This window comes from Typopeltis vanoorti, chromosome 2 (genome assembly GCF_054136105.1).
Source record: "Typopeltis vanoorti isolate ZY-2024b chromosome 2, IOZ_Tvanoo_1.0, whole genome shotgun sequence".
Lineage (NCBI taxonomy): Eukaryota > Metazoa > Arthropoda > Arachnida > Uropygi > Thelyphonidae > Typopeltis > Typopeltis vanoorti.
Window position 1 is genome coordinate 181189333 of NC_143550.1, and position 24009 is coordinate 181213341.

The window sequence follows — 24009 nt, forward strand, 5'->3', positions numbered from 1 at the left end:
AGTTAGAAGAGAAAGATGAAATAGAGATACAAGATTACTTTTTTTTTTTTTTTTTTTTTTTTTTTTTTTTTTTTTTTTTTTTGGACATTCAAGATTGGGTGATAAATCTATTTTTTTCAGATTCAGAGGAAGTTGGGAGCTCATGGGGCATTTTACCATTAAGTGGAAGAAAGTTTAAGAAATCATATCAAGAGTTTTCGTTATAGAAAAAAATTTCTGTTTTTCATCAGAGTGATTAAGAAGCTTCTTGTTGAATATCCAACATTGCATTTGGTGGAGGGTGGTTTTAGTATTGTCATCCAACTTCTCAGCAAGTGAGAAGTTGGAAATCAACTTTAGAATATAGTTGATTGAATGTAGCAATTTAAGACGCTTAAGTAACTTTAAACCAGACACGAAGACTTCATGGAATTAAGAATTCTCTGAACAGTGGATTAGTTACTAAATGTAATAATTAAGACTGTTTTTAAACAAATCTCAGACTTTGTAAATCTGGTATACTGGATTTAAATATGCACTTGTTACTGTTTTAAATTTTATTATCTTCCTTAGTGGGTTGTGCAAGCTGCTGTTCTGAAACATACTTTTTATATGGTGGAGAAAGAGGGGGAGGACTTGGATGAGTTTATTAAACTCAAATGACAGTGGGTCATAAAAGGTTGGGAACTGCAGCATTGCATTATAGGTATATATTGTACATTTAATTCATTATAGGCATGCATAAATAATATTCATCATAAGTGTGGGTGGTGACCCTTCCCATAATGTATAGCAATATACATGTTCAAAAGGAAATGTGATGTGCATTATATGATACTCAGACAATTGATTTGAAGTGCACATTTCTATATACAATTAGACCAGTTATGAAGATACTTAACATGAAAACATTCTTTATGTTTGAATAAAGGATTAAAATAAGATTATTATTTGTTATTTATTATAATTGACAGTCCAGTTACTTCTTTCTTGAGACACCCTCATCAAATTCCTGATATGTAACCTTATTTGGGAGTGGGGGTACAGGATACTTATGATAATAATACATGAAAAAAGTTACACCACTACTAACTTCTGCTGAATAATTTTCCTCCAAATTAATCTGTTATCCGTCAAGACTCCAATATTATCAGATCTTATATTTGTCTTTTAAGGTGCTTTTTACTATATCAATCAATCTATATCTTGGTCTTCCTATGGGTCTTTTTCCTGCCAGCCTGGCAAAGAACACTTGTTTTCCTAAGCTTTCCTCTCTCCCATTCTATTTAAGTGACCATACCACCTGAGATTAGCTCTGCTAATGCATTTCTGGATGCTGACAATGTCAAGTTCTTCCCTAATATCCTCGTTTTTAATATGGTATTGGCATCGATGCCATCTGTTCACGCTTCTAATCTTTCTGAGGACTCTCATATCTGCAGTCTCTAGTCTTTGATCATGTGTTTTATTTCTGATCCCTTAATCCCAGCAATTGGATCCATAAGTTAAAATTGGTTTGAGCACTGTCCTGTATACAGCTAATTTAGTATTTTGACTGATTTCTTTCTTATTCCATATAAATTTATTCAGCTGACTTCTTACCATACCAGCTTTACTAATTCTGTTGTCTATTTCCATATTTAGTTTATCATCTTCATTAAATATTGTGCCTGAATAGCTGAAATGTTTTACTTGTTCTATAGGTTCATCATTCAGGATACAGTTCATGTTTTCATTTCCTCCTATTTTCATTGTCTTTGTCTTTTTATTGCAGATTTTCATACCAAATTTATTACAAAAGTTATTCAATTTAGTCAGGGATCTTGCAGATTTGTGCATGATTTATTCAGAAGTATAACATTATCTGCATAAAGTAAAGAGATAAGATTAACATTGCCAATTTTAATATCAAATTTAATACCACTTTCCTTCATAATGTGATTCATATAGGTAACGAATAACAGTGGAGATAATGTGTACTCTTGTTGCACACCTGATTTTACTTCAAACCATCTTCCTTACCTCCTTCAATTCTAACTGTTGACTTACAGCTTAAATAGAGACTCTATTATTTGATATAATGTTCCATTTACACCATTGTGAATAATGAATAGCTGAAAACTGTACAATTTTGAAGAGCTTTCCCCTTGGCACCTTGTCACATGCCTCTTCCATATCATCAAAACTTAAATACAAATCCTTGTTATACTCCCAAGATTTCTCGACGATTTGTCTCAAAGTGAAATTCTGATTCTGACAACCTCTATTTGGCCTGAATCCAGCTTCCCTTCCACAATTTTTCTTAGCCATTTCTGAAGTATACTTGTATAAATCTAACCAATAACACTCAGTAGGGGAAATACCTCCTATAATTCTCATGTTCAGTTTTATTTCCCTTTTTATAGATGGGTACTATGAGAGCTTTGCTCCAGTCCTCTGGAATTTGACCCTCTGACCATGCTTTCTGAATTATGCAATGCAGCCACTGTAAAACTTTTATTCCTCCATATTCTTCACTGAATGAAGAAACTCAGGTATTAGAGTTGTTGCACAAACTGAATAAGAAATTGGCAATAGGGCCTGATGGGATATCGGCATGGATGCTATAAGAGTGTTCAGCTGAACTGGCTGTTCCTTTCACCAGGCTATATAATTTGAGTCTCAGAACAGGGAAGATTCTGCAAGAATGAAAAGAATGTATGGCAATCCCATTGCACAAGGGTGATACAAAGACCGATATATCCAACTATAGATCAATCAGTATCTCAGGACTGGTGGTGAAGATTTTGGAAAACTTGGTTAGGGCTCACATTCAGAAATGGGTTGACAGAGAATCTCTACTTTGCAATGAACAGTATGGGTTTACTAAAGGAAGGTCATGTTGTAGCAACTTGCTCAAATTTTATTATAATATTACCATTGAACTAGACAAGGGGAATGGATATACCATGATACTTTTGGATTTTGCCAAGGCTTTTGACAGAATACAACATGGAAGATCTGTATATTAATGATATGATATTGGGAAGGATTTGACAGGCGACATTCAACTATTTGCTGATGATGCAAAGATATGCAGGGTAATCAGGAATGCTGCTGATATGCAGTACTTGCAAAATTATTTGAATAGGTTGAAATTGTGGCATGGGAAAATGGATGTCAGTAAATGCAAAGTCATGCACTTTGGTATGATTAGATATCCAATGTCATATTATATTCTAGGATTATGCTAGAAGAAACTGATCAGGCTAGGGATGTTGGAGTGGATATCAAGTTGAAGTTCAGGCCATGTTGCAAAGGTTGCAAATACAACTCAAAAGATAATTGAAAGAAACGAACTTTCATATGTAAAGATAAGGATGTCATTTTGTCTCACAAGGCCATGATAAAACCTCACTTGGACTATTGTGTGCTGGTTTCCATTGTGATTTAGATAAACTGGAGAGAGTGCAAAGGAGAGTGTTAAAAATGATATCAGAATTGTGGAATACTGATTATGAAGACAGATTGAGAATTTGTAGACTGTGGACTTTAGCAAACAAAAAAAGAGGGGTGATGATTGAGACTTACAGACTTCTGAAAGGGTCATATAGGATTTCAGTTGATGGAATTTTTAATTTTATAGAGGTTGGTGGAAAGGACAAGAGGGCATCCTTAGACACTGAGAATGAATGCTACTAGGAAGTGGAAACTGGATTTTTCTTTCATAGGGTGGTGCGTGATTAGAATGGATTGCCAGTGGATGTTGTGTGTGCAAGTAGTGTGAATGAATTCAAGAACAAGTATGATAGCTGGTGTGTGTAGTATGTGGCCTCCCTTGAGATCCCCTAGAGGTCTCTTAATAATAATAATAATATTATTATTATTATTTGAGCATTTCTGGTCAACTTTTATCTTTTCTAGTTGCCTTTCCATATTTCAGGTTTTTGATGACATTTTTCTACTTCAAATGTAGATATGTATTCCTGACTGCATTCTTGTTGAGAGTTTCTACTATCATGCTGACACTGCTTGTTTCATTTAGCAGTCTTTCAAAGTAATTATCCAGACATCTAGAATATCTTTATCTTCAGTTTTCATGTCACCTTTGATTCCTTTTACAGTACTCTTTCCTCCATTACTAAGCTTTTTCAATAGCCTCCAGAATATTTTGCCACCCTCCTGATATTTATTTTAATTTTCTTACCAAAGTCTTCCCATGACTTTTGTTTAGTTTTACACAGTGCTGTGCTTTCTTACATTTTTCTCTGTACTCCCTAAAAGTACAAGCTGACTTACTTGCTAGGAACTTTGACTGCCTGTTTAATTTCCTGAGTCCTTCATGGAGTTCTGATTTTTCTGTCCTTACAGACAATTTCACCACATGCCTCTCTGGCTGAATCAAGCAATGTTTTTTTCAGGATTTGGCATTTTATCTCCAAGGTTTGGTTCTTGTTTTCAAATTATTTCAGTTTTTTTTTTTTTTTTTTTTTCAATGGTGTTTGTGTTTTTGCATCTGCAGTTCACCTCTAAAAGCTGCTGAATCTTGATTCATTTTAAAACTTTCTTACGCACTCTTCTTTTCAATATGAAGTTCAGTTTTATCCTCCTTCTTCAACTGTTTGGTTCTGTCCACTGCTGGACGAAGGTCTGCCCATGGTTTTCCAGACCACTAGGTTTTCTGCCTCTTCCATCCATCTCACTCCTACAACATATTCCAGTTCATCCCTCCACCATCTTCTAGGTCTTCCTCTTTGGCTTGTTCCATCCATTGGTCTCCACTCTGTTGTTTTTTTAGTCCATCTCCCGTCATTGCATCTGGCACTATTGCCAGCCCATCTCCACTTATCCTCTTTAATGTATTTTACAATATCCATGACACCTGTTTGAGATCTTATCCAGTTATTTGTCTTCCTATCTCTTAATGTTATTTTTAGCATACTTCTCTCCATGTGATGTTATATTGTTCTCAGCTTTTTGTTTAGGGCTTCTGTTAAAGTCCATGTTTTTCCCCTCTATATTAGGACAGGAAGTATGCACTGGCCAAAAGCTTTAGGGATGTCACTTCTGAATATGTCTCTCATTTTTCCATGAGCCATCCATCCAAGGTGAATTCTTAGTTCAATCTCTTTTCTTTGGCAATCCTCAAAGGATAACAATTTGCCCAAATATACATATGAGATAACTTGTTCTATGTCATGGTTTTCAACTTTGACAGTTCTTTGATTTATGTATTTATTCATCATTTTTTTTCTCTATTTATTTTTAATCCAATTACTCTGGAGGCTTCATATAGCTGATTTAGCCTTTCTTCCAGATCTTCAAGATTATCTGCAAATTTCAGATGATGCAGCCTTTCTCCATTTATGTTTATTCCTTTTGTTTCCTAATCAAGGCTTCTAATGCAGCTGTAAATAGTTTGGCAGATATATTATCACCTTGTCAGATGCCTTTTTTGTACTGGAAACTTTTCACTGTTTTTTCAGAGTTCAATTTTATCCTGCTCAAAACTAAATAGTGATCACTTCCTATTTCAAAACCTCTGTATACTCTTGTGTCCTGAATCAGTGGGAAAACATCGCTATAAACTATAACATAGTCACTGAGACTTTCTTATTTCTTGCATCTTCTCTCCATGTGAATGTGCACTTTTTTATGTTGAAACATGGTGTTAGTAATAACTAATCCATGTCCTGAACAGAAATCCAGCAGGCATTTACCATTATTATTAGCTCAGCACTTTTCTCCAAATTTTCCTAAAGCATTTCTATATGTTTAGTAATCATTTTCTGCTCTGCTGTTTAGATCTCCAACAAGGACCACCTTTTCCTTTTTCATTGAGCCAGCTGCCCTCTTTATTGCCTCAAAAAATTCCTCTATTTCTTCTGTGGGACCATAAACACAAATAGGTCTCATTGTCCAGTACCTCATTCTAATATTAGCTCACATCACTCAACTTGATGTTGCCTGCCATTCAAGAAGATTATCCTCATATTTAGTGTTGAATACTATAGCTACTCCCTCTTTTCTCTGATTGTCATTGCCTGAATATAACATTTTTTGTTTGTCACTTAGAAAGATTTCACCTGTTTTTGTCTTTGTTTCAGTCACACCTATTATTTCGATTTGATACCTATCCAATTCTTCTGCTAGTTCCATTTCCTTTCTTTTCTTTGAGACATTTGAGTAAGAAAAGATTCAGCTGGGCTGGTAACTGGCCATTTGCAGCCTAGTTTGGTGGTGAGGCTGCCACCTTAAGGCCTCCAAATTTGCCCTAAGTCTCCTTTCTCTTGTTTGTACCTGACCAAGCTTCCCACTGGGGCTAGTACCTAATCTTCCACTTGGGTGCTCAGGTTCCAGGGTTCACTACATGGAGGTGAGAGTTGGATTTTGGAGGAGAGGCTAGGTGATCCTACTTCAGAGGTTCGTATTTTGTGCATCCATCACCTTTGAACTAAAAATAGACTCAGTACCGGACAAAGTAACCAAAAAATACTCCGATATCACCCATTTGGAGGATATAGAAGTCGAGGATGACCAAGGAAAAGAAGGCATGAGATCAGAACAGGCCATTGGGCCTAAATTCCTGAAAGGATGATGATAATTTATTATAATTTACTTCATAACCAAATAGAAACCTTTTAACATCCTGAAAAGATCACTGTCATCCCTAATTAAACAGTTTTGTTAATTTAAAAACTGTATATTTCAGAATGACTCTGCATCATGTTCTTCTTCTTTTAGCTTTACAGCACTTTATAGGTTTTGGCTTGCTTCACAATATTTTTCCATTCTACTCTGTTCGGTTCAGTACTGTTCCAATTCTTAACTTTAAGAATTCCAAGGTCTTTCTCAACCTCATCTAACCATCTTTTTTTAAGTCTTCCTCTTCTTTGTCCAATTATTTTCCATTTATATCTTTTTTTAACTTCCGTACTTTCTTCTATCCTTTCTAAGTGGCCTATCCATGCTATTCTTTGTGCCTTCATAAATCTAACAGTATCTTCTCCATTTATTAATTCGTTAATTTTGCTATTTGTTCTTATTCTCCAATTGTCATTCTTCTCTTTAATTGGTCCGTAAGTTTTTCTCATTATTTTCCTTTCGGAAATCTTTAACCTATTCTCTTCTTTTTGGGATAGAGTCCATGATTCACATCCATATGTTATTACTGGTCTAATGATCGATTTATAAATTCTTAATTTAGAATTCTTATCTACAACTTTACTACCCAATAATCCTTTATGCATGTGATAGCATATATTTCCAGCTATTATTTATTTCTTCTGCTATGTTATTTGTTATTGTTATTAGGTATCCTAGAAATTAAAATGATTTACTGATTCAAAATTATACTACATTTAGAGGCTATTCTATTTCTGTTTCTTCCATATTGCATATATTTAGTTTTTTGTTCATTAATTTGTAAACCAACTTCTTTTGCATTCTTTAAACTTACTTTCTAAATCTTTTTTGGTACGACTAATTATTGCAATATCATCTGCTGCACACATCTGTACAGATTTATTATTAATATAGCCTCTTATATTGAGTCTTATTATTATATATTCAAGTGTCAAATTAAACAGACTTGCAAAAAGCTCATCTCCCTTTCTCACTCCGGAACTTATTTTGAATGCGTCTGTTAATTCACCTTGTATTTTAACCCTTGCCTTAGATCCTTCTAGTGTTATTTCAATCATTCTAACCAATTTTTGTGGGATTCCCAATCTTTTAAGACTATTAATCATTTTTTGTCTATTTATTGTATCAAAAGCATGTTTAAAATCATTATATATATATATATATACAGTCATACCCCAACTTACATGAATCCGGAGTTACGTGGTTTCTTATATTTACGTATTCCCGTCCCGCTTCACACCTCACCGCTAGTCGTATCTTTCAGGCTCCGGCTGCATTCGCCAGTATCGCACATGCTGTGAACAAGCACTGACATGTTTTGCATGGTCTCCATTCATACATGATTTTTATAGTCTACAAACTTTGCGATTGTTTAATGTTATGTTCTTGATAAAAATTTTATCGCATAAAAAATAATAATGTCATCCAAAAGAAGCAAGTCCAATTCTTCTACAGATAGCAAGAAAAGAAAAACATTGACTTTGGAAACAAAACTCAACATTATTAAGAATTTTGAAGGCAGAATGAAAATTTGTGAGCTAGCAAAGAAGTTCGATCTACAAGAATCCACAGTAAGAACAATCATAAAAGAAAGGTTTACAGATTTTGGAGGACATAGATTCTAACGAGGAACGAATTGTAGCCACAAGGCAAGGAATAAAAAAATCATTAGCTTGCCATGAAGAAATTTTGCATGACAAGAAAAAGACATTATGCCATCAGACGAATCTATTAGATTTTATGAAACCAATCGACATCGAAATAACTTTCTTTTTTTTATGTATGAAAAACTACAATTATGATTATATTTCTTAAAAAATATTGGTGTTTTTGTAAACTTTTGGTCCCAATTGTATGTTTGTATATATAAATTACATGCAAAATTATACCCCAAGTTACACAAATTTGACTTACGCACTTTTTGTTGGTCCCACCTATTGCGTAACTTCGGGGTTTTACTGTATATATATATATATATATATATATAAATTATATAATTCTATATTATATTCCATACATTTTTCAAGTATATTCCTTAAAATAAATATATTATCAGTGGTAGATCTCTTTTGTCTAAAATCGGATTGGTAATCTCTTAAAATTTCTTCAGTTTGTGTTTCTAATCTACTATTTATTAAACTTGATAAGATTTTGTATGTTTCATTTAGCATTCCTCTATAATTATTACAATTCAGTTTATCTCCCTTTTTTATATATTGGTAGATCACTCCTATTTTTCCATTCCTCTGGTAATTTTTCTTCATTCCATATTTCAATTATTAATTGCCAGATTTTTCCCCATAATGGTTTTCCAGCATTCTTGATAAGCTCCCCTGCTATTCCATCCATACCCATTGCTGTACAGTTTTTTATCTGTTTTATAATTTTAACTACTTCTTCATAAGTTGGTTCTTTTATTTTTTCTTCGTTATTGTTAATTTCTTCTTCTGATAACAATTCTTCAAAATACTCTTTCCATCTCTTCATCACTTCTTTTTCAGTTATTATTCCTATCCTATCCGTCGATGGGTTGAGTCCCCTCCTAATGGAGGGGTTACTGGTGTATTAATGCAGCCGGTTTGCCACTCCTCTGCTGCATCCCTTAAGGGCGATATTCATGACTGCATCCTTGTGTGTTCAGGGGCCTGGTTTGCCTGCTTGTGGGATGAAAATCTACAGATAAACTGGGGAAAAAACCCTACTGTCCATGCCCAAGACCAGCAAATTTGGCTAGCTATGACTGAGGAAGATCCTTAAGCTCCTCGCGTCATCGACAGGAATCGAACCTAGGACACTCTTTCCCCAAGCATGGTTGCAAAGTGCATAGCCACTAGGCTAACCACATGGACAGCTATTATTTTCCCTTTTTTATTTCTGCATACTATTATTTGAGGATTAAAATTTTGTACTAGTGAATTAATTTCTTTATAATATTTTCTTATTTCTTTGTTTTTATTATATTCACTGATTAACTCTATTTTCCTCTTCATCATCCTTTTTTTTTTCTTTTGATTACATATTTTATTTGCTTCCTTCTCTTTTCTTGATATTTTTCTCTATTAGCTCTTGTATTTCTTTGTATATATTTTTTTTGCTTTATATTTAATTTCTATTGCTTTCCTGCATTCATCATCGAACCATTCCGTTTTGATTCTTTTATATTTCCCTATTATTTCTTCCGCTGCATCTATAATTGTTTTTTTAATTATCTTTCATTTATCTTCTATATTATTTTGATTTTCAAATTCTTTAATATCTTCTATTTCTTCTTTGTATAATTTAATGGTCTCTTTATTTGTGAAAGTTTCAGTATTCCGTTTCTTAATTCCTTCTGCTTTCCCTCTATTTATTATTGATATTCTTTGTCTCAATTTTGCATCAACCACTATTTGGCCAGAGTCACAGTTTGCACCTCTAAATGCTCTTACATCAATAATTGATATTGCCCATCTTTTAGAAATCAAAACATGATCTATTTGACTACACTCATTTAAGTAGCTGGAATAATCCATGTTCCTAAATGTATCTTTTTATGTGGAAAATTTGTGCTCGTTACTCTTAATTTATTAGTTGTTTCAAACTGAGCAACTCTGTTTCCATCATCACTAGTTTCTTCATGTAGACTATATCTTCCAAATACCTCGTTATATATTTCTTCCTTCCCTAATTTAGCATTAAAATCTCCTAATATAATCATATCATCCTTTTTTGGTATGCCTTTACATGCTTTTTTGTAAATCATCATAAAATTGCTCGATAATGTTTTCATCAGCATTCTCATTTGGAGCATAAATATTTAGAAATGTAATGTTATAAAATTTACCTTTAATGCATATTTTACATATTTCTCTCATTTATTGGTGTAAATCCTAATATTGATTTGTAGACCTTTTTTGTTATAATAAAACCAACTCCGTGTTTTTTTCCTTGTTTTATAGGACCACTAAAGTATAACTTATAATCTTTTTTATTAATTACTCCTTGTCCTTTCCAACTTATTTTCTATAAGGCTGTGATATCCATGTCATATTTCAATAATTCTTCTGCTACATTTTGTATTTTATCAGCCTGTAATAACGTCTTGACATTCCATGTTCTGAATTTCATAATATTTCTCATTAACCTTTTGCTTTGCATACATTGTTTCTGTAGAGTCAGTCTGGTTTCATATTGTTTAGCCTTCTCAACAAAACATTTTTTCCATTGCCGAACCCTCCTCCTTTACCCAGGCTTGCAACAGTATCAGTGAGCTATTCAATCCACTCATCAAATACTGCAGGCAAAGTTGTCTGCATCATGTTAGCAAACTTAAAAATGTAAGCATTGTTTTAGATTGACATTTTCAGTGTTTTTTATGGGCAATTTTTGCATTTCTACTATTAAGCAGTAATTTCCAATACTTTTGCCATTATCTGTTATTGGGTACTGATTACATTCCAGATTTTAATTCGTCAAGCTTTGGGAATTACTAAGTAACGAGAGTAGGGAAGAAAGCACCAAAAATGAAAAGAAAAATGCAGGAAATTATTTAAAATGAGTGTCCTATTACGAACTCAGTACAGACATGGTATGTAATCTAATTTTCAGCATGCACAGAGATGTACTGCAGTAAGAAAGACAAAAGGCAGTTTCAACAAAACAATGAGGAAACAACAAACACACTTTAGTCATGCAGAATTATTATTTTCTTATACCTAAATGTTGCTGTACATGCTCATGTAGTACAGGAAGTGTAAGCCATTTGACCACTTGTTGTATTGCTTCAGTTTTTGTAATTTCATGAAGGTTACATGAATGTTAGTGTTTCCGAAAGTTTTCTTTTTTGGATAAGTTGTACTTTTTAAAGAAAATCATTGCTTTCATTCACAAGCTGATGTTGCATGTATTTTGGAGCACTACTGTATAAACTGATGAGAGGAACTTATCTGATAGATGTAGAAGGCTGGTTGCATACTGCAGTGGGTGATGGGAGAACAAAAGTTCATCTCTAGAATCTGTATAAACGTATTATGAGAAGTAATTCTTTGCAGGGAGGCTGGTGAGCTAGTGGAATGTGTTGTCAGGGAGTGTGCCAACCTTAATAGTTCATGGCCAAGTATTGTTGAGTGTAGAGCGAAAGGACCTTCCAGTAGGATATGGAAGCCTTGGGTAATGATGGTGATGATAATAACAAATAATTTATATTTTTATGCAAAAATTTTAAAGCAAGTGTGAACAAATTGATATGTGGCGCTAGTGTCCTTGGTAAATGTGGCGGTCGAGTTAAGCTAGTCTAGAAAACGTGTTTTTAAAGTTAAATATAGTGTGGCTTTTTGTCACAAATTGTGCTAAAATTGTGCATCGGTTAGAAACAAGTGTCCTTCAGTGGTATTATTGTTTAGAACTGTGTTGTATATATTGTGTTTTCACTGCCGTTTGTTTCACTATATCAACGTGTAAAGATGGCGTCCAACAAGAAACGTACGTCAGCGGCGCGCAGGACTTCTACTACTACACGAAAGGCTGGCTCAGCGTTAGATTTTTCGCAATGGATGCGTTGCGGAAACTGCTACATGTATGCACCGAAAAATGTGAAGGATCTGTGGTCGGTCTGGCAAAATGAAAAGAAAGAAAATGTCGACGTATGTGAGAAGTGTCGGGATAGGTTGGAGCGTTTAGGAATGGAAGCTGACATCGGGACCGTAGCGGAAGAACTTCGGCGGGAGTTTATGAAAATGAAAAATGACCTTCATCTTCTTCATGAGGAAGTGGAAGTGATCGGTAAGGAGATACTGGAAGTTAAAGCTGAGTTTAATGTGTTAAACAGAGAAATTAGGACTATAGAGATTACTTTAGCTGAAGTAACTAGAACAGGATTACATATGGGTGAGTCCTTGGTGAATGATTCAGTAATAAATAGTATGGGAGTGATTGGGAGTCAACATAATAAAACCACAAGTGGCCAAGAAGAAATGAGATGTAGTGAGAGTGGGGGGGTAAGTAATAGAGAGTTGAGTAATGAAGCTGGGAGAGTCATGCTGAATAGTGTAGAGAATGAGTCCATGAGTGTGAACTTGAATGAAGTTAATAGTGGTAAAATATATGGTGATTCTATGATTAAGGGTATGGAGAGTGGTATGCATGAGGAGTGCTTGGCTGATGGTACAATAGAAAGAGTGGCTTTAGCAATAAAGAGAGGGCATGAAACAGACAAGATGATAGTTATGGTGGGTACGAATGACTTGAGAGGTAGTATAAATCGGGTAGGAAAAGATTTAAGAACATTATTAGATATTGTGAAGAGGAAAAGTGTCAATGGGAGAATAGTGTGTGTGCTGCCTCGTTTTGACAATTACGAGTTAAGTAGACGAGCAATGATAATGAATGATATGATTGCAAGAATGTGCAGAAAAAGAGGTCTGAAGTTTGTTGATGTTTGGAGTGTGTTTGAAGGAAAAAGGCAGTTGTATGCTAGAGATGGACTGCATCTTAACATGGAAGGACATAAGAGATTGAAGAAGTTATTGTTTTCTGAACAGGTTGAAGTTATTGGGCAGGGAAACTAATATTGAAAAGGTTGAGTGTAAGAGAGAGAAACTTTAGCACTGATTGTGTATTTATTGATCCTTATAGGCAGAATAAATTGCAGAAGAGAGGGGAAAAAAATCGGCATAGGACTACGGTAGTTAGTGACTTATATACCAGTTCTAAAGCCGGTACAAGATCTAGAGGGAATCTGCAATTTTTGTATACCAATGCTAGAAGCATTAGAAATAAGAGAGAAGAATTTTTGGCATTAGTCAGTGAAATCTCACCAAAAGTTGTAGGCATTAGTGAAACTTGGCTGTCAGCAGAAGATGTGGTCACTGGAATTGAATGTGATGGGTACAGTATTTTCAGGGAGGATAGAGAAGATAGAACAGGAGGAGGAGTACTGTTGATGATAGCTGATGTGTTGCAGCCAAAGAAAGTAGTATATCATGATGATAGACATGTGAATGAGAGTTCATTTGAGGCAGTCTGGTGCGAAATAGTGACCAACGCAACCAAATATACAGTTGGATGCTGCTATAGGCCAGGGAGTACAGGGGGAGATATTGAATTCATGCATCAGCAACTTAGTGCAATGAGTGAAGGCTTAGTGATTATTATGGGGGATTTTAATTATGGTGATATCAATTGGAAGGAGGAAATATCACGTAGCAAAAAGGAAATGGAGTTCATACATCTGCTACGAGATAATTACTTGAAACAGCACGTAACTGAAGGGACACGTGGTGTGAGAGTGTTGGACCTGGTTATTGGTTCAGAGGTTATATGCATAAGTAAGGTGACCTCGTTACCTCCAGTTGGTGAAAGCGATCATGTGGTATTGACTTGGGAGGTTGCAAAATCTGTGGATTTTTCTATTAAGAAGGGGTATGTACGAAACTACAGGTTAGGCAATTATAACAAGCTTCGGAGTGAGCTTGCAGCCATCCCATGGCAGAACATATTGCAAGGGAAAGATGTTAGCAGTGCTTGGGATAAAATCAGCGGGTATCTGAGGAAAGCAATATCAGATTGTGTCCCCATGGTCAGGAGGTCAAACAAGGCAGGCATTAGATGGATGAGCAGTAGTATCAAGCTTGAACTACAAAAAAAGAAAATGTTATGGAGAATTTACAAGGAGAAGGGCGATCAGGACACCCATGAGCAGTACAAGGCTCAAGCTAGGAAGGTTACCAGCATAGTAAGAAAAGCTAAATCAGATTATGAGAAGACCTTAGCCAAAGAGATCAAGGGTAATCCCAAAGAGTTCTTCCGCTATGTGGCAAGTAAGAGGAAGAATGACTTCGGAAGGATAACCTTAGTGGGTGCTGATGGTATTGAGGTGACAAAATCAGATGTAATAGTCGAGTTACTGAGTGATCACTTCTCAAAAGTCTATCACCCAAGTGAGGATATCTCTATACCTATAGCAATACCTAATGTGAGAATTGAAGCTAAAGAATCAGAGGTATTAAATATATTGCGAAACTTAAATGCAAACACTGCGGTAGGCTTAGATGGAATATCAGCTCGGGTGTTGCGTGAATGTGCAAATGAATTGTCAACCCCTCTTACCTGGATATTTAATTTAAGTTTGAACTCTGGTATGGTCCCTAGGGAGTGGAAGTTAGGCAAAGTGGTTCCTTTGCATAAGGGTGGCTCTAAAACTGCAGTATTGAATTACAGACCAATCACCATCTCAGGAGTAGTGGTAAAAGTATTGGAAAAGTTGGTTAAAGACAAAATTCAAGAATGGGTGGATCAGGATATGATACTCTATAGAGGCCAACATGGTTTTGTTAAAGGTAGATCCTGCCTTAGCAATCTATTAACTATCCATAATAGAATAACATCAGAGTTGGACAAAGGAACTGGCTACACAGTGGTACTTCTGGATTTTGCGAAGGCTTTTGACAGGATACCCCATAGAACACTGTTACGCAAATTGGAGCAGATGGGAATGGATATTAAATTGGTGATATGGATAGGAGAATGGCTCAGGGAGAGATACCATAAGGTGGTGTATGGAGGAGCCGAGTCCAGAATGAGGCAGGTGACCAGTGGTGTGCCTCAGGGCTCTGTGCTTGGGCCAATGTTGTTTAATTTGTATATAAATGATATAGGAAACGGCTTAAAGGGAGATATTCAGTTGTTTGCTGATGATGCAAAGTTATGTAGTGCAATAAAAAAATCAAGCTGATGTTGAAAGTTTGCAGGAGGATTTAAATAAGCTGGTAAAATGGGCAAAAGAAAATGGATGTCAGTTCAATGTGGAAAAGTGTAAAGTCTTGCATTTTGGGATTAAAAGATTACCAGCTGTGTACTACATAGATGGAAAGGTACTCCAAGAGATTGATGAGGCTAGGGACTTAGGGGTATTGGTAGATAGGGAGATGAAGTTCAGAGGACACATTGCTAAGGTGTCCAAGATTGCACATAGGATTACTTGGTTGTTGAGGAACACACTGACATCCAGAGATAAAGAGGTTATTATTCCCCTTTATAAAGCATTGATACTTCCACATTTGGATTACTGTGCTCAGGTCTGGTCACCTGGATTCCTTGGAGATGAGGAGGCTGTGGAGAGGGTTCAGAGAAGAGTGACCAAGTTGGTGAGTGATATAAAAAATGTTCCCTACGTTGGAAGATTGAGAGCTTGTGGATTGCAGAGATTGGTTGATAGGCGAAGAAGAGGGGATATGATAGAAACATTCAAATTACTAAAAGGTTTTTATAGGATTGATGCAGGGGAAATGTTTCAGCTGTGTGATAGTGATGGAAGAACAAGAGGTCATCTCTGGAAATTAAAGAAGAGTGTGGTTAACAAAGGTGTCAGAACAAGGTTTTTTGCCTGGAGGGTGGTGAATGAGTGGAATTCATTGCCTGACTTTGTTGTGAGCTCTTCATCTGTAAATGAATTCAAGAAGAGATATGACAGATATTGTTTTGCTAGTTTGGGTCTCCCGCGATGAGTCTACTGACTCCATGGAGATACCCGTAATAATAATAATAATAATAATAATAATTACCAGTTGCTTTTGGATAGTTCAGAGCACCTAAATCAAATATTAAAAAGAGTGGTGAGAGACATATTAAAAGCAGCAACAGCCAGTGATGTCAGAAGGTGGAAAAGCAAATTGGATTAATTAACATATTTGCCAGAGATTATTTAGTAGTGATAAATTATTATTATTATTGCGGGCAACTCCAAGGAGCCCTTAGACTCATAGAGGAGTAATATCTTTGTAATAAATAAAATTGAGAAGTAATATCTCTGAAAGCAGAACTTCCTAAAGAAATAGTCACAAATTTTCATAGATGCATGACTGGCATATAGTAAGTTTCAAGTTAATTACCATTTCGGATAAAATGTGATCCAGTTGTTATTTTTTTTATCAATTTGTATTATTTTGTTAAGTTAGATCCACAGGGAGAGGAGTGTCCCAAGTAACTGGTAACTTTGGACTTAGTGATATGAATGTCAGAGGAGTAAAGTTAATATAATTTTGCGAGCAAAATGAACTGTCATACTTCTTTTAACAAACAAAAAGGATCATTGTGTACCTGGGAACATCCAAATGGGAAAATCAGAATGCACCCACTAATGAGACCTCAATAAAGGTTGAAACTGGTCTGGGTAGTGATAGTAGCCCTTTCCATAATGCATACCATTATATACACCTGAAAGGATCTGTGCTTTGCATTGTGGGATACCACGGCAATTAATGTGAAGTCATTAGCCTCAATATACAAATAGCCGAGTTGTGAAGATGCTTTGCATGCAAACTTTGTTTGCTTACACTTAGATAAAGGATTAAATAAAAATATGATTTCTTGCCATTTAATTTAATCTTTATTAACTATTATTCACATCATCATCAGCAGACTATATCATTAAGGTACAAATTAAATAGTAATTGCCTAAGTATATAGCTTTGCAGCATACTACTGATCATAAGCCTACTCTCTGTCTATCCATCAGCCATCCTCTTATACCTATCATCATCTTCATATCCATTGTCATTTGTTCCAGTTCTGTAACATTGCAGATCATAATCACAATAATTTTGTATTTATATGCATTTTTTAAAATAAAAAAAAATGAAATTTTATGACAATCATAACAGCTTTTGTCTTTAGAAGTAGTTACTTGCCATAAAAAGATTTAAATTCACGAAACTTATGGTTTAGTTTATGATTTAGTATCATAAGAACTTATCCAACTAAAACTGAATTAAAATTATTATTTCATGAAGCAGCTAAAATTATATCCAGCCAATTAAAATCTCTGTATTATTGTTTACTTTTTAGTATTTCCAATCAGATTCATCTCACTCTAAATCAGATTTCATCCTACCATTTACTGAAGATAGTAAATATTAAAAGTTTATATTACTTGAAGAAATGGGCAGTGAAGGTGGTTGTCTATATACTAACTAGTCACGCAGTAGAAAATTTATACCATACTGATTTTTGGTTGCAAAACAGAGAAGTATGATGACCCTGAATCTCAGTCTAGTCAAGTTCTCTCTCTGGTATGAATAGAAGTTTAACTTCGATACAAACTGTTATCACCTAAACTGGACCTAATTTGATAAGATTACAGCAACAAGTGTGCTTATCAATATTATTCAAAGTTGCTCTCTGGGAGTATTTTAGGCATATAGCAAATTTTGTGTGAATGAAACATTTTGGAGTTTAGATGATCATTTTAAGATTTTTTTTAGAAAAGAAAAAAAACGGATGAAAATTGCTAATTCGATCTACTTCAAAATCCTCATCTTTCTATGCACAAGTGCACCTCCATAATGTATTTGCACAGTGAACACAACACAACATTTGTATTCTTGGTTGGAATGACCTAGGTTCAACTTCATCAGGATGTAAGGAACCTTTAATAAGGGCTTTTCAACTGAAGGTGAGTTAGCCAGTGATTAGCAGGGTGTTCCCTGCTGGAAACTTTGAGATTGTTTTGTCCAGCAGGAAAGCTTTGACTCTAATTATTACCAAACTATAATGCTATACGTGTATTTATCTTGAATATTTGGAAAGTATTATCTAATTTTCATTAGGTCTCATAATACTGATAGGTGATATTTACTTTTTGTGATGCTTCTAAATTTGAATTTATTTCAGAAATTTTTAAACCATGGTATATTCTTGGAAACTAAGAATATTATAAACATTTGCCCACACACAGCCCAGATGTGCTTTACAATCCAATCTCTTTGTATATATAATGCTCCTGTTTTATTTCTCCGAATTCAGAAATAGGTGTAGTTAATAGTTTTGATTAGATAATATATTATCTGCTATATAATTATACATCATGTTTGAAAGAGTTTTTGTTTCCAGGTGGGCTAATTCCCTTCAGAGAGCTAGAGTGACAAGGTGGGGAGGAATGATTTCTACACCTGACTCTGTTCTTCAGGCCATGGTTAGGAGAGCATTAAGTGAAAGTGGCTGTCCTCCACATATTATCACTGAGCTTATGGAAAATGCTCATGAACGTAGATGGCCTCCAGGACTTAGCACTTTAGAAACCCGCCAAATGAATCGCCGCTATTATGAGAACTATATATGTAAGCGAATACCTGGAAAACAGGCAGTTGTAGTCATGGCTTGTGATAACCACCATATGAATGAAGATATGCTTTTAGAACCTGGCTTAGTAATGATATTTGCTCATGGTATTGAATGACAATGATTACCTTGTTTGTCAGTGTACAACTCCTCCCACACTTAGACTTTATTGTGGAGTTAAACAGAACTGCAGAGTTTTAATTATTGCCAACAAAGTTTTACATATTTTGTATATAGACTTAATGTATTTGCTCTTAAAATTGAGAAATTTCATTAACCTTGTAAGAAATCATGTATATTTTCTACCCAGTGTTAATATTTCTGTAAATTACCTTGCAACATAACTTACTGCTGATTGTTGTGTATATATGCACTGATTTTACATTTTTCCTTATCTGGATGGATATACAACTTTTTGTTAATTATCAGACCTTTATACAGTTATTTATAGTCCTTTTATTTATTTTCATAATAGCAGTCCCTTGAAATGAAAGTTTCAGTATATGCTATGATAAGTAATTTTTGTTCATATATTCTTAATGATACACATTTTGATTCAAGAGCTATATTAATACAAAATTAAAGTTATACAATTTGTTTGATATCGATCAGATGAAGATTACAGCATGTTTTGTCACTAATGTCATTTTCTTTTTATTGGGTTCTTTAAAAAATTTTTTTATAAGTTCCATGCATTTTGATTGAATATTTTTATTAGCTCCTTTTTAGTTCTTTTTAATATGAATTTGAACATTTTTTAATATTTATCGTAAAGCTTAGTTTTATTATAGGAGATAAAAATGTTAATTTAGCAATTGGGGAAAAAATTATCTTAGTTGCCATATGAGAAACTCCCAAAATTTATAAATTTTTTCTTATTTTATAATAATTTGTATGTTTTTTGGTTAGACCTTTTAACAAGCAAAGAGCTTTGACTTTCAATCATGATGTTTCAACAGAATAAATCTGCATTCTATTTTATGATCGAAATGTCAAATTCCTTTGATGAAATTGAGAAATTGTTTTCATTGTCAAAAAGCAAGTTCTTTAACTGAGTTATCTCTTTATTAATTTTTAATGTTTTATATTCAGAAATTGATATGATTTCAGAGTCGAAAGAACAAAAGCAGTTTGTTATGTACTAAACTAACTGATAATTCAAAAATATTTGCAACAAACAATATAAACTGGCTATTTAGAGCCATTGAAAATGTTCTTTTCCACACACACACACACACTTGGTTACACCACTTGAGAAAACTCAGAGAAAGAAAAGAATTATCTTATCAAAAGCCCTCCCCCCCCCCTACACACATATCAATATATATATATATATATATATATATATATATATATATATATCTTAGGGTGACCAGATTTTCAAAACAAAAAAAGGGACATTTTGAATTTTTCAGCAATTAAAAAAAAAGGGACAAAAATGGGACACTTCTAGTACACTCTACATAAAAATGGAATAACATATAATTATAATTACAGGACTGAAGTGTGCATTATAATTATGGAGTATCAGCATTATTATTATATTTATATGAAGACATTATTTCTTCCAAAAGTGTTTGTTCTTTCAAGATGCACTCATAAGTCAATACATAAAATGTCAATGCGTCTTGATCACATTTGTTTCTTTCACAGTCTTGGTGTTGAAGCTGTTCTTTTCATCAGACCACAAAGAACTCATGAGAGAGAAAATTCTCTCTACAGCTGCATTTGTTCCTGGGATTGCCATAACAAATGCAACAACTGGCAGTATGTTTTTGTAGTGGATGTTTTTTTCTTGCAGCACCTTAAAAAACGTCACACCACTTTTTGTCCACTTCAGCATTTGTGTCCTTCCATCTTAGAGTTCACAACATTATTTATATGGCTGACTTCATCAAATAATTCATCTTCATCAACAATATTGAATATTTTGCTGTGAGCATCACTGATTGCTTTTAGGCTGCTTGCAGCTTCAGCCCAAGTTAGTGGGGTTTGCAACTTAATCCAGTGAAATGCTTTCAAAGGCTGGAAATGATAAGTCCATTTGCTTAAATATTCAAGGAAAGTAACATAAAATAAAATTGTAGTGTCTAAAAATTCTTTTTCATCAAAGACGCCCTCATCTGTGAACTCTGAAATAATTGATGACATTTTAAATGTTTTTGAAAGTTCTCAGCTTTCCAATTTGTAATTTTCTATCTGAGCAATTCCGATTCTTCTACCACTTCAGTTGCTGAAATATTTTCCCTTTCTTTTTTCATTATTGTTGCTGAGAATATTTTCAGCTGACTTTGCATGAAATGGAGCCAAAGTATTGATTGTTAGTTACTGAAAAATTATTTCTACAATGTAGGGCATTTATCTTGTAATAAAAAGTAAGATTCGAATCCATCATACATGTCAGTAATCCTATTCACAACTGGTAGTAATGATAACCATCTTGTTTGTACACTACCTAGAACACGCTTGTATTCAATTTCAGTAAATGCGCAGAAATTCTTCAATTCCTCTACTCTCTCGGCGTTAATATGAAAATACTGAAATATTTTATTTGCAATTGTTTCGATATCAATAGACAAAATATCAGCACTTGTCTGTGCACCGTCATGAACAACACGAACAGCACAGCCAATAGCATGAATGTTCATTTTTAATCCTTTGTTGAGTCTTGAAAATACATTGTTGGAATCACCTCGTTTATATCCATTGAAGTTGGTGTTGCAGTTATCTGCAGAAAATTCAGTAATTTTCTCAGTCAGCTGCTGTTTCTGCAAAATATCCAATGTATGATTTGCAAGCAGTTCTGCTGTTTCTCCTGTTATGTTCTGAAAATCTATCACTTTAACCAGAATACCTTTATTCAGGATGAAGTACCTAACAAGGACAGGCACCAACTTTAAATCTCTTTGGTTTGATATGTCTACCATAAATGACACATATTTGGCTTGTTTCAATTCAGTTGCTATTTCTTGCATTGTGTAGGGTGCTAATACATTTATTAAAATTGATTGGCACTTTGTTCTCCCACATATAAATTTCTCACTATTGCAGAGGTGCAGTCCATTGACCTCAAAGAAAGATTATGTTTCGCTGCATGAAACACAAACAAACCTTTAGCTGCAAGACATTTACTTTCATCGGTTAATTTCTCTGTTGAATTTTTCATGAAAAATGATGTAACATCTTGACTTGAACTGCAAGCACCAGCTGCCAATTTATGTTTTTGCTTTGTCAAATGCTGTTTTATATCAGAACGGCCTTCATGTTCAATTGAAAAAACCAAACGACACACAGTGCATTACAACTTGTTTGTTGTTTCATCATCTTTTAAGAAGGGATATTCTTCTTTTAAATCCCTTTTTTTTCAGCATGATAAAATCTGGATGAAATATCACCACTCACAATATATACTCACTTTAGCTTTCACAATTACTAACAAACCGGCATAAGAAGCAGAAAACAATGTTATGGTAGACAAAGTAACCTTGTTACTGCCCAGATGCAGCCGTGCTACCACTGGTTGCAGCATTTTTGTCCTATCTCAGAGAGAGTGCATTCATAACGGTTGATAATCGTCATAACATGCATGTTTTCAATCTCAAACTATCACGTCACCATCAGATATCCTTTCCATATTCGAACATACAAGAATGAAGTCATGGCATGAATCCAAAAAAGGGACAATTAGTATCCTGTTAAGATTTTGTCAGGACAACAGGACTGGAGTCTAAAAAAAGGGGACAATCCCATTAAAAAAAAAAAAGGGATGTCTGGTCACCCTAATATACATATACAGCATATAGGTTCTTTGTTTTAGTCAAGTATAATTAATATGAACATAACCAGATAAAAAAATTATACACAAAAAAGAAAGGCAGGATTTAAGGTTAATGGTATACATACTGTATACCATTACCTTATTCAAATTGCAAAGTAAATTTGCTTTGACAGTTATTCAACAAGTTGGGGGGGGGGGCTTACTAATGGTGCATTTCATTTGTTTTTTAATAGAAACAATGATCATAATTTTTATTAAATACTTCATTCTTATTTCTTAACTATATATCAAACTTTCAGTTACAACTTAGATCGCAACTTTCACTTAAAACTTGCTCACACAACACAACATGCTATATCAAACTTTCAGTTACAACTTAGATCGCAACTTTCACTTAAAACTTGCTCACACAACACAACATGCTATAGGTTTTGCAATTTCATGAGAGTAAAAGATTAAATATAAAACATAGTCTTTGAACAATACTTTTTTAAATAAACAACATAAATTCTTGTAGAAACCTTTGTAACTTTATACAGACATCTTAGCCAGACTGATTTGGTAGACTGGATAGCATATTCACATGCCAACCAGTAGGTCATAGGTTCAAATCCCACTGTAGGTATAGATATCTGTAAATGTCTTTAGGTTGTAAGTGATTGTTGTCGCCTGGTGTGAAGCCACCAGCCTGTTTATTGGAGATCTGAAGCAGCTTGAAAAGTACATTTGGTATTTTGTAATAAACTAAGATGCTTTCAAAAAAGGTTTCAAAGATCCTTTTTTGAAGCGGCAGCACAGCATACTTGAAAACCCTAGTTATTGCATCTAAGTAATGGTTTCATCCTAGATAAGCTTTAATATATCATTACCTCAGTTAGTACAGAGGAAAACAACTGCACCTTACTTTTCATTCCCAAGCACATGCTCTCCTCTTACCTGTGGGCTATTTCCTTATGTGACTTAGTTGAGAATGTACTATGTTTTGAAAATTTCAGTTTAAACTCTAGAAGAACATCAAATGTTTATTTATTAAACTGACTTGGTTATATTTTACTTTGTTATTGACAGTTATAACATTTTTTATTACAGCATTTATTCCATCAGTTATAATATGACAAAAAATTATTGTAAAGATTTATAAAATTAATGAGAATTAAGAAGAAAATATTAATTTAGAATTAGATTTTCTTTCCTTCAGAATTTATGGATAGTTTATTTTCAATTTGTTGAAAATTAATATTTCATTAATTTGTTGCTTTTACACACGCAACACAAAAAATCTGATCAAAGTATACAGATGTGCACTCATCCCAGCTCACACTCTAATATCATCATCAAATTCCTAATATAGTATTTCCTCTGTCCTCAGGGAGTGAATAGGATATTATGATAGTACAACATAAAAAAGTGGGATCATTACTAACTTCTTATAAACAGTTTTTCTCCAAATTAATCTGTTATCTATCAGATCTTATATTTCTGTCTTATAAGTCACATCTTAGTGTATCAATCCACCTAGATCTTGGTCTTTCTTT

At 34.2% G+C, this 24009-nt stretch overlaps 1 protein-coding gene across 1 annotated transcript in view; it reads left to right on the forward strand.

Moving 5' to 3' along the window:
• elgi (E3 ubiquitin-protein ligase NRDP1 elgi) overlaps positions 1-18892 on the forward strand; it is a 177894-nt gene extending 159002 nt beyond the window's left edge. The window contains exon 6 of the mRNA XM_090414102.1: positions 18469-18892. Coding sequence (XP_090270228.1) covers positions 18469-18814 — 346 coding nt within the window. The 3' untranslated portion in view covers positions 18815-18892. The remainder of the gene's footprint in view (positions 1-18468) is intronic.
• The last annotated feature ends 5117 nt before the right edge of the window (positions 18893-24009 follow it).